Source organism: Monopterus albus, unplaced genomic scaffold (assembly GCF_001952655.1).
Source record: "Monopterus albus unplaced genomic scaffold, M_albus_1.0 scaffold34.1, whole genome shotgun sequence".
NCBI lineage: Eukaryota > Metazoa > Chordata > Actinopteri > Synbranchiformes > Synbranchidae > Monopterus > Monopterus albus.
In genome coordinates, this window is record NW_018127914.1 from 5,244,081 (window position 1) to 5,255,960 (window position 11,880).

The 11,880-nt window shown below is 41.0% G+C and overlaps 2 protein-coding genes across 2 annotated transcripts in view; both read left to right on the forward strand.

Moving 5' to 3' along the window:
- The window catches only part of eya3 (EYA transcriptional coactivator and phosphatase 3), a 13,228-nt gene extending 10,924 nt beyond the window's left edge, over positions 1 to 2,304 (forward strand). Inside the window, exons 16-19 of the mRNA XM_020597485.1 lie at positions 956 to 1,070; positions 1,320 to 1,441; positions 1,583 to 1,683; positions 2,157 to 2,304. Coding sequence (XP_020453141.1) covers positions 956 to 1,070; positions 1,320 to 1,441; positions 1,583 to 1,683; positions 2,157 to 2,237 — 419 coding nt within the window. The 3' untranslated portion in view covers positions 2,238 to 2,304. The remainder of the gene's footprint in view (positions 1 to 955; positions 1,071 to 1,319; positions 1,442 to 1,582; positions 1,684 to 2,156) is intronic.
- An 11-nt stretch (positions 2,305 to 2,315) lies between these two features.
- LOC109958646 (eyes absent homolog 3-like) lies at positions 2,316 to 9,672 on the forward strand. Its single transcript, XM_020597483.1, has 4 exons — positions 2,316 to 2,441; positions 2,583 to 2,683; positions 9,333 to 9,443; positions 9,583 to 9,672. Exons 1-4 carry the CDS (start codon positions 2,330 to 2,332, stop codon positions 9,631 to 9,633), a joined length of 375 nt encoding a protein of 124 aa, XP_020453139.1. The 5' UTR covers positions 2,316 to 2,329; the 3' UTR covers positions 9,634 to 9,672.
- The last annotated feature ends 2,208 nt before the right edge of the window (positions 9,673 to 11,880 follow it).

Genomic DNA, 11,880 nt, shown 5'->3' on the forward strand with positions numbered 1-11,880 from the left:
GAGGTCCCCACGTGGCTCGTTCGGGCTAAGCCAGGCCGGGCCCCGTGAGGGGAGGCCTGGCCACCAGGCGCTCGCATTTGAGCCCCAACCACGGGCCTGGCTCCAGGGTGGGGCCCCGGCTGCGCCATGCCGGGCGACGTCACGGTCCTTGATTTTAATCTATTCATAAAGGGCTTTTGAACTGCTCTTAGTCTGACCCGTCACCCAGGACCTGTTTGCCTTGGGAGACCCTACCAGGGACATATAGCCCCCAACAACATAGCTCCTAGGATCACTCGGGTACTCAAACCCCTCCACCACAATAAGGTGGCGGTTCAAGGAGGGGATGTGTATGACAGTTCAATTCAATTCAGAGCAACACATGTCTCAGTGCACTTTACACACTGGCTGTCAAAAATAAAATATAATGAAAATAAAGGCTCAGCTAGAAGAGTCTCAGTTGACTGACAGGTCTCTCAACTAGTGACTATATTATTGGACTATTAGGGGGCAGCTCTACCTCCCTGTATCCTCACCCAGGATTTGTCCTCACTCAGACAAAGAGCAGATAAGTGGCTTGACACACAGCATCTGCATTGTATTTGCTCAGTAAAATTAGCTAAATTTTTTCAATATCCAAAAGGCAAAAGGAAACAAACACCATGTGAATTTGACCTATTTTCCCAGCCATGTCAAACAAACAAGGTAATGTTTCAGCCAAGCAGCCAAAATAAACAAAGCTGTCTGTTTGTGTGTCTTCTGCTTTTTGTCTTTTTAAATGTCAGTCTGTGGAATTATATTTTTGGATGGCACAACCAATTGTAAAGCATTTTAGAAGGTGTGTCATTTCAGACATTTGGAAACCGTAAAATGTGAATATTACATTCACCTTTGGTTCCTGATATAGTGATAGTGAAACTGGTAGAATAGAGGTTGTGTACAAGGCTTGTGCATAATTGCATGTTGTTGTCTTCAGGTCTGTTGAGTCCAATGAAGAGGGAGCTGCTTCTACAGCTTCAGTCAGAGATAGAGAATGTGACAGACGCCTGGCTCAGCACTGCACTCAAGTCTCTGCTGCTCATCCAGTCCAGGTTAGAGTGGAGCACAGGTGTTGCTGTTTTTGGTTTTGTTAAGCAGTTTTTTAAGCTCACACTGTTTGCATCACACCGGCTGACATTACCGGTATGTGTTGCATTGTTTACACACACTACTCTGGGCACTGTGAATATGTAGACTAAGGTCTTATTTAAATAAAGCTTTGTGTTTTCATCTTTTAAAACCATTTATGCATGCATATAAGCGCGCGCGCGTGTGTGTGTGTGTTTTATACCCACCAACAGGGGGAAGTGTATGAATGTGTTGGTCACCACCACTCAGCTGGTTCCAGCTCTGGCCAAAGTGCTGCTCTATGGTCTGGGAGACGTCTTCCCTATTGAGAACATCTACAGCGCCACCAAAATAGGTACATGTGAAAATACCAAGAACATGAGCAGTAAATGTTTTTAAAATGCTGATTTAAATATTTGTGCTATGTAACTCTGTGTGCAGCAAGAAGTTGTACTGTGAAATTCGGTAAGCTTTACATTTTCCATTTTTGATGCAGGAAAAGAGAGTTGCTTTGAGAGGATCATCTCTCGCTTTGGGAAGAAAGTTACTTACGTGGTTATAGGTGATGGACGAGATGAGGAGTTTGCAGCAAAACAGGTATGTTAGGCGATCTGTGTGGTGCCCAAGCGTGGTGTCCCAGATGAGGACTATCTGCCTTGTTTGTTGTGTTAGTCCGTAGAACTAGAAAAGGCGGTGTCCTCAGAATTTTATCACATTCTACACTGCAGGAAAATCTAAGTACAGTTGCTGTGACTCTGGGTTTTCGTTTTAAAGTGTCCAACCCAGACGAGTAGCTCTCACTACTTAAATATTTCTTCAATCAAGAAGTAAGCATGTAAACTAGTTTATAAAATAAGCTCAGCTGCCTGCAACCAGTCGCATGACATTGTGGGACTATTAGTGATGAGGCAGGATCTGGCCTGCCATGCTGCAGCGATCACAACTGATATTTTGCCTGTGAGAACTACCGCATTTGCTTTTGTTTGCTGTACACTAATGAGTATTTGTTTATGCAGTGTTGCTATGTGTGATGTTACTAAATATTTGGTTGTGGCTGTCTCCGTGTGCAGCACAATATGCCTTTCTGGCGGATCTCCGCTCATGGCGACCTCATGTCCCTGCACCAAGCGCTGGAGCTGGACTTCTTGTAAAGGAGATGGTGTAGAATGTCACACACGAAAGGGAAAATGTAGTCGTCATCCTGTTGGCCTCCACGACCCTAGTGATACACAGGGGGAAGTGTATGAATGTGTTGGTCACCACCACTCAGCTGGTTCCAGCTCTGGCCAAAGTGCTGCTCTATGGTCTGGGAGACGTCTTCCCTATTGAGAACATCTACAGCGCCACCAAAATAGGTACATGTGAAAATACCAAGAACATGAGCAGTAAATGTTTTTAAAATGCTGATTTAAATATTTGTGCTATATAACTCTGTGTGCAGCAAGAAGTTGTACTGTGAAATTCGGTAAGCTTTACATTTTCCATTTTTGATGCAGGAAAAGAGAGTTGCTTTGAGAGGATCATCTCTCGCTTTGGGAAGAAAGTTACTTACGTGGTTATAGGTGATGGACGAGATGAGGAGTTTGCAGCAAAACAGGTATGTTAGGCAATCTGTGTGGTGCCCAAGCGTGGTGTCCCAGATGAGGACTATCTGCCTTGTTTGTTGTGTTAGTCCGTAGAACTAGAAAAGGCGGTGTCCTCAGAATTTTATCACATTCTACACTGCAGGAAAATCTAAGTACAGTTGCTGTGACTCTGGGTTTTCGTTTTAAAGTGTCCAACCCAGACGAGTAGCTCTCACTACTTAAATATTTCTTCAATCAAGAAGTAAGCATGTAAACTAGTTTATAAAATAAGCTCAGCTGCCTGCAACCAGTCGCATGACATTGTGGGACTATTAGTGATGAGGCAGGATCTGGCCTGCCATGCTGCAGCGATCACAACTGATATTTTGCCTGTGAGAACTACCGCATTTGCTTTTGTTTGCTGTACACTAATGAGTATTTGTTTATGCAGTGTTGCTATGTGTGATGTTACTAAATATTTGGTTGTGGCTGTCTCCGTGTGCAGCACAATATGCCTTTCTGGCGGATCTCCGCTCATGGCGACCTCATGTCCCTGCACCAAGCGCTGGAGCTGGACTTCTTGTAAAGGAGATGGTGTAGAATGTCACACACGAAAGGGAAAATGTAGTCGTCATCCTGTTGGCCTCCACGACCCTAGTGATACACACTCGTATATTAGAAACCTATTTACCCTCACTGACGACTAATGACTCGCCGTGTGAACTGGATGGTAATGTACTGAGGGGGACTTTGGGTCAGAGCTGAGTGTGAGAAAGTACTGGACACAGCAGCCGGCTGAATCAAGGTTCCTCACACCCAGCACTCTACGGCAGCTAAACTAGACATGGCTGAAACTGGCACTGATTTGGACACAGAAGTGAAGACCATTTCTCCTCCTCCTCGGACTTTGGCCTTTATCTCATTCTTTATTTCTAGTTTCCTGCACGAACACTATCCTCCTAATTTTTATTTCTCTTTCTGGATCTGAACAACCAAAGGGTCATAGCTCTTTATTAGCATTCTCTTTTGGTGGTGTTCTAGCTTTTTGTTTAGAATCTGAATAACTGAAAATAACAAAGCAAATTTGAAAAAAAATCTTTCTGGGTTGTTTTGCACTCATTCAAAGACTTAAAAGCAGTCTCATTGTAAATCAAGTTACTGACAGCCATTATGTATTAAATTATCCTATTTTAAATTCTTTATTTACCTCCCATGTAGCTAGTCCACTATTTAACACAAGGTACTGGAAGGGGTCAAATAACTTGATCATGATCTCCCCTCCTGACCAAACCACACCATCAGTCAGCTGCCCCGACCTCTCCACTGTGCTGCAACAGCAGGTGTGTGTGTGTCTGTGGTCAGAACGCTTGTGCTGAGAATCAGAGGCTTCTGTCAAACACATGCTTCCAGATTAACCTGAATTAACGGTGATACAGACAGTAGTAAGCAGGAAAACATGCGATAAAGACAAATGAAATTAGTTTCAGCAACGACTGGAGAGTTTGACAGGAGAGAGACTTTTCTGTGCAAAGGTTTTAGGCCCTAAAAGTAAAGTAAGTGTTCTTTTAAAAACAATACCCTGAGTACCTTTTATTAATTAGAGTCAGAGTGCAGTAAACAGGGGCCCAACTTTAAAACAGCACTGGTTCTTCCAGAGAAACTTGCACAAAGTATCTTAATGTACTTGTCAGGTAGGTAGTTCCAGCATCTGGGAGAGCCTGCCACAGTTCTTCTGTGGCTTTTGGCCATCTCTGTGTTTTGCCTCTTCATGTGATCCCGGACTGACTCTGTGATGTTGACCAGACCATCTGCAGGTTCTTCCTGTCTGAGCTTGGTTCCTTGTGGTGCTGGCTGGATGTTTGGTTTCATTGTCCTGCCACAGAATGAGTTTGGTACAATGTCGACACCTCCCTAAAATTCCTGAAACCTTTGCACAGTTATGTACATTTCCTGCCCCAGTAGTATTTGTAAGGCAGTGCACAGGTTATTGTGCATAATGTCACAGTCTAATGAAAACCTTACCTGTTTTCCCAAATCCTTTGTGCATACTAATTCTAGACAGTATGCACTACATCATAGTGTAAAAAAATCCAGGTAGTTCACTGGTTCATAGTAACAGGAACTTTACACACAATGTCCATCAAACTGACTTTGAAGTGACACTGCATTGTAAAATTCAGTTTTCCTAAGATTCAGTATTATTTTCTATTTGTAACTAGCATCCCCAGTTTCTTTTAAAGAAGATGCTCCCCCCTCTCCAGCTACATAAACTACTACCTGAACTCTGCTCCCGCACAAAACTGAAAACAGTAGTTTTTCTTAATTCATGATGTAATGAAGATGCATGGTTTTCACGGGACAGCGACGATAATCAATGCCGTTTGTATTTTGACGCATCCTGTCCTTCTGGCTCCACAGAGCACAGTCCTAAGTGTCCTTGAAACTTGCATCAAAAAGAAGAAAAGCTTTGACAAGTGTTCTAGTGATTGTCTGGATTGTATTTAAAACAGTGGGATTTGTTGGAGTGCTCCTTGAATTTACGTTCTTTAAAGGTGTGAATAAGGATAATGTGACCCTGCAAACATTACCTGATCCATTTCTTTTTTTTTTTTTTTTTTTTTTTTTTTTGAAGGTTCAGTGTTTTTCAGGAAGATGCAGGAAAATGTGAGCACCCATGGACTGATTTCTGGTTGGGTCTGGCGGGCACAGAGCCTCTGCTTGATGTGTTGTTGTTGTTGTTGTTGTTGTTGGAGAGCCACTGAAAAACTAAATGATTGTCTTTTATCATACCTGATATGGAACGATGCGACGTGCTCAACTCCTAATATTAGCATTAACTGTTGTGGATGGAAATGCACATTGATTTGCATTTTCTTTTTCATATTTTCGGGAAATTCGGTTAAAATTTGTTCTGCATTTGGAGGGCAACATGATAAGTCATGGTAGTTTTAGTCAGGAGTCAGATGCCCTGTATGTCTCCAGCATGAACTGAATGCTGAGGTTTAGGCGTGATTTCTGAACCAACAGCAGCACCTGAGAGCAGCACTGGCAGTCAATACGGTCGCATTGTGAGTGTCTTGGTTCTGTGTAGGAGGGGTGGTGTTTGTTTAACTCTCAGCTTGGATACACATAGGAGGCTTAGACAGTTAGTTTCTGCTCTGTCAGTGGTTTGCTGGACAATTCAGTAGCACAGTTTTGGTCTGTGTGACAGAGTTAGACTGCTGTTGAATTATCTTTCATAACCAATATGTGGCTACACAATCAGAAATGCTTTGCAAAAGGAAGTTGCATACTTTAGTTCCCAAAGACAACTCAGCCCGTTTTCTCAGTTGTTGAATGTCACTGAGCTAAAAGTATGGCTGCAGCTAGAGGTTATTTTTAATAATTATTCTGCTGGTTTCTCAGTTATTTGATTAGTCATTTTGTCTAGAGCTATAGCAATCAGTCACTTGCAAACATACCAAAAATGTACTGGTTTCCTACTTGATACATGGAAGAATTATTTGTGAACTGAATATCTTTACATTGTGGACTCTGGTTAGTCAAAACAGACATTTTGAAGATGTCTTAGAAATTGGGAGGTTCTGCCTTCCATGTAAATTCATCTATAAAATGTAAAATGTATGAAAACATCACAGTAGCCTAACTTATGTTTACATAGCTTATGTCTGACCAGCAGTTCAAAATACAGACATTCAGTTTACTGTCAAATATTCACATTCACATTCATTTTACAGCCTTTTCTTTAAAAAAAAAAAAAAAAACAAGAAAAAAAATAGAACCAGTTATTGGTTTATCAAAAATAATCTTCAATTAATCAGCTGATCGTTTCAGCTTTATCTAAAACTTTGGGCCTGTTGGTTCTATCAGACAACCTGAGAATGACTTGGACAGCGTAGACTTTGTATCAACCCACAACCTGGAGCGGAAAACAAAGGACGTTGAGTGTGCAATACATTTCTACTCTACTCTTTTTCCATTTGCTTGTCGTGGTTAGTGAGGGAACAGGGGGTCTGTATGAGATTATGACTGAACAATACTGAGCCTGAAAATGTTATATTCACACACTTGCAGCTTGACAGTTAAGAATGTGTATTTCTCAGTAATTTGCGTCTTGAGTGACAGTGCATATTTAAATCGTGCCTTTAACCATAATCTGTGTGCATAATCTCAAATGGATTTGTTTGATGCATTTATCACTACATTGTTATATTATCCAAAGTGTTACGTTACCTTTAAAGCTACGTTTAAGTGCCGTTGAGATTTTGTGTTAAGCTAGGTTTTGATTCAAGTGCCCTTTTCAGCGCTGTGTTTGAAAGCTCTCCTGGAAAACTGCATCTGTTTTGGGAAGGGTGTTGCTGTTGGTTGTTCAGAGAAAACCATGCGAGTGAAGGGCTTTAGATGAAATAAGAGAACAGTCACTCTGCTGCAAGTACAGTTCCCAAAATGTTTTTCCAGAATACTGTAGATATCCCAGTTTGGAGTGACAGTACTTTTTTTTTTTTAATAGTTTCTCATCATTCTACAAGTGAAAATCTCTCTTCTCAACAATCAGGTCTGCTTCTGTTTTGCTTTTGTCCTCTTCTAAAGAGACTGCGCCTATTTTGTTGTTGGGAAACACTCTGCATTGCTTAGACAATCACGATCTCTTGACAAATGGTGTTTTCAGTGCAGATCAGGTTACTGTTTGATTGTTCAGTATTGTCCTACCTAAGTGAAGCTTGTCAGTCCTGAAATATTTGAGGCAACTCAGACCATATGCAATTTCTGCATCTCTTCTGTTCTTTGAATGTGTTTCCTCTTTATTTCTTTACTTTATCTGCATGTCATGCCTGTTTTGAAGTATAACATGGCTGTCATAAAACTTAGCCGTTTGCTTTCTTTTCCAATGCCAAATACTGTTATTTTTGAAATGCTGTTTGTGTTTATACAGTTTTATGTATTTCATCTCATTTTCAATGAGACCTGTGAGGCTACATGGGCCCTTGTAGAAAATGTGATCCTGTTAACTGAACATTATAATAATAATTGATGCTAATTTAATGACGGTAATCACTATTTTCACCACAGTAGCTGTTTGGGACCCTGACACAGTCCTGTAAGGTGGTCCTGTGTACCTAAAAACACTTGGTACAATGTAAATAAATTTACAGACTCAAGCTGTTTATTATTACATAAAAATTACTGATGTAAACAGAAATATCTTTAAATACTTCAAATTTAGTGAAGTGCTTGACAGCAAACGTTTTGCTGGAAGAACCATGAGGTTTGTCTGTTAGAATACTTTGTCCGTGAGCTGCTGTGATTCGCACCCATAAAGCACAGAGATCCCTTCCTAATGAACTGAAATTACTTCTTCATTTTATCCGAAGCCAATACCTGGACAGTGCTTCTTTGCTAAGCCGCAGACGACACAGTAACAAAGAAATTTAATACTGAAAACACTCAACTTCCTGTGATTGATGGAGCCTCAGCCTTGATTAGGGACTGTATGAACATTATGTGGGAGAACAAGGTGAAAAAAAGCAGGGTTTTGCATCATTTTTTTTTTTTTTTTTTGCTAAAGGAGTGACAGGATGAGCAGGCGGGGAGTATTTTAGTCTCATCCCACATTTAGATTTGATTCCCATCATCACTTGAAGCTGCTGCCTGTGCAGGTGCCCTTTTCAGTCATAGAATATGTAGCATTGCTGGCTTCATCCATCCAATATCTGTAGCCTGTTCTATTTATAATATCCAACAGTGATCCTCATTAGATCACTTTGCAAAACATTTTTTGGACCTTTGGAACTTATTTTGTGTATAAGAGATGCAGCTGGAGATAATACTTTCACAGAACTGCCACTAGGTCCATGACAGTAATTGTTACGTTAATGTAAAAGAGATTGAAGGCTCTTGTTCAGACATGTGACCAACATGCCATCAGATTAACATAAAGAGGTGCATGTCTGACAAAGGTAAGAAATGTTCAGTTAGTCTTGTTTCTGAATTGATTGGCTGAAATCTGTTTGCCTCATTTTCTACAGTGTAATTTACTGGATATTGTGAAAAAATCCATCAGCATACTAAATCTAAAATTGTAAATTCTTCAGCCATGTTATAACAATTGTACACTATTATTTTGAGATAAGTGCTGAGGGTGTTTTATTTCTCTAAATCAAGGTGAGGGTTTACAGATTTTTTTTTTTCCCTTTTTTGGCCTTGTCGCCCACCTGCAATAATTTTCTTACAGTCCCTTAGATTTTGCTACATTTTTGCACAGATGGATGATGGATTTCATTTCCCATCTCTGACACTTGAATAACATCGATGTAAGTACTGTTTTTTTACCTTCACAAGGTAAAGCACCATTCAGAAAGTGCTGAGGAACAATTTCCAATTGAACTCCAGTGGTGTGCTGTGAGATTCATCACGGAGCAGGTCATAGTCCTCCATCCCACACAGCCCCATGATCTTGATTAAGAAGCAGAGTGACATCTGCATGACTCAGTCTCTTTCTAACCTCCACGGCCTGTGGATGTCAAGTGATGCAGGTCAGGAGTAGAAGTTCGCCGCCAGCTTCCTCATTCTTTTATTGTAGCATTCAGTGCTGCGTTCCAGTGGAGGAAGGGCTCTTTCAATGTCCTCTGATGGGCTGGGCCACATGCGATCTGTAACATCTGTCTCCATCTCGCCGTTCAGGAATTTATCCTGATTACCATCTACAGTACACAGATGAAGTTTGTTCGTAGACGGCCACGGTTCAGTTCGGGACTGTTCAGTGACGTCTCCTTTCAGCTTTTCTTTGCCAAGGTTTGGATGGAAACATTTATAATATATTGTTTTAACTAAGAGACCAATAATGTAAACTGCAACAACACCAACAGCCGTGATTACAGCATACAAGGGTTGTATTTCCAAATAAGAAGGTGGTTCTGTGATGATCTTCCAGCACCACAAGCTGCAGAGAATGGACATGTCAACCAGGATGTACCCGTGGTAGAGCAGAGTCGTGTATCTCGTCCTGCCCTCGACCACGTTAAACCAGCTGAAATACCAAATGAGACCTACAGTAGCCCGGTAAAGCCATTCTCCAACAGCGCTATCCATTAAATCTGTCTTAGAACGCCAGGCAAAGAAGAACAGAACCATCCAAGAGCAAATGAAGTGGGTCGGGATGAAGCAGGGCAGCACGGAGGTGAAAAGGGCGAGGGCGGTGAGGCGAGACATGATGAGGAGCTGGTTCCAGAAGAAGTAGACCACAGAGGAAAGCAGTGGCTGCTTTTCCTTGTCGAGTAGGAAGGAGCGCAAGGAGCGGTGGTACATGGTCACACTGAAGGCGATGGCTGAGGCCGACGCAACTGCCTTCAACACTGAGGAGGAGAAGAGGTGATGTTTGGAGAAGTTTAAACATGACTGAAATGGCAAACTGTAAATCCACCTGACTTTCATTTTATTAATCTTAATTTTTGATTATTATTTAGGCTATAGCTAATAAAATAAAAGCCCATTACACCTTCATAGGGGCAAAGAGGACACCTTAAAATGTCTTGTTTTGTTTGACCAATAGTCCAAAACACCAAAATATTCAGGTTTCAGTAATACAAGACCAAGAAGAGCAGCAAATTCTCACATTTAGCAAACTGGAATCAGAGAATGTTTGGAATTCTGTCACTATTTTTGCTTAAAAAATGACAAACAACTATCAAAATAGTTGTCAACCACTTCTTTTAGCTTCATGTAGAAATCTAATGAAGGTCTGCTTCCTCAGTGCATTAAACATTTAGGGTACCTTTTTCATGCACAGAATGTTTTTGAGTGTGATAAAAAAAATCTGCACTCATACTTTTGATGAACCATTGCACTTGACGGCTTGTAGATGAGGCAAAGAAATCACCTAGTTGTGCTGTGATGGCACAGTTGAGAGCAGTGGCAGGCACATGTGGGCCAACCTGACAAAACTATTTGGCCATCCTTGAACCCTAAAGTCATGCATTACTTCAGCTGTCACATGTGGTGATCCACAGTAAAGTACTACACCTGTGACAGGGTTGAGCTCGCCCCGCTGCAGGACAATGGTGAGCATGAGGACAAGTTGAGGGGCGCTCTCTGAAAACGCCTCTATGAGCCGCAGCATGTTGAGATCGTGGCTCAGGTACACTGCATAATTCTTGAGGTCATCAGTATGTTTGAAGTAGCCACATACAGAAGCCTCCACAACACCAGCATGCCTGCAAGAAATCATGATGGATGTATTCATTTTTATTACTTGGGCAGTATTTTTGTCACAGAGGGTATTAATACATGAAAAAGAGCCACTCTGGTTTCAACAAAAGGTTTTACCATCATAATATCAAGAGTGAGGAAACAAAGTGCTCCGAGAGCTAATCAAAAATATTTTAAGTATGCAAAGAAACTGTGTTATAACTTGTTACTGTGTCATCCTGGTCAGAAATGCAGTGGTGGAAGAAGTACTTATATTCTTTCCTCAAGTCGAATTAACAGTACTTTACAAGTAAAACTCCTGCATTTAAATTGCTACTTAAGTAAAAGTATTGGCATCAAAATGCAATTAAAGTTTACGCAGTATGTATTTTCTGGCGAGATCAAACTCTTCTGATTATACTGTATTTTGTTTTATTCATCAGATTCTGAAAAGTAACTAAAATGATTGTAATGCAGTAAAAACTACAATTTGCCTGTAAAATGTAGCTAAGCTGAAGGATGAGGTAGCAGAAAATCAAAACACTCAAAATTATACTTGAGTAAATGTACTTAATAACTTTTCACTAAGGCAGAAATGCTGCAATCTAAACAGAAAGGCTCCCCCGCACATAAAAGGCCATTATTACAATATCCTGTGTAACAAGTTTGGAAACAAAGAAACAGATGAAGCACCCTGCACGAGATGATGATGTAATGTTTCCTCTAAGACTTCATCAGGCTTCACCAATTCCCAGGCTAGGGGGAATCCTCCTAGACTGGAGGTGTAGCACAACTGTTCCATTCAGATTTATTTACTGTACTTTGCATGTACATAGGTGAATGAGTAATGCTTCATGACCAGACCAGCTAAAGTCAGGGTGGAGTTCACAGATGGAGCCACATGTGAAACAGAAACTACTGGCAATGTAAATACTAGTTTTGTTCTTTTCTTGTGTTCTCACACACCACTTTGGACATACGTGACCTGAATGACCGAGTAACTCCATACGTTCTGACACATACCAGATTACACCAGAAAGTGTCA

Coding starts and splice junctions, on each gene's coding strand:
- LOC109958646 (XM_020597483.1), top strand. CDS start 2,330: ATGAATGTGTTGGTCACCACCACTCAGCTGGTTCCAGCTCTGGCCAAA. Junction 2,442..2,582: donor CTACAGCGCCACCAAAATAG/GTACATGTGAAA, acceptor TTTTTGATGCAG/GAAAAGAGAGTTGCTTTGAG. Junction 2,684..9,332: donor AGGAGTTTGCAGCAAAACAG/GTATGTTAGGCA, acceptor CTCGCCGTTCAG/GAATTTATCCTGATTACCAT.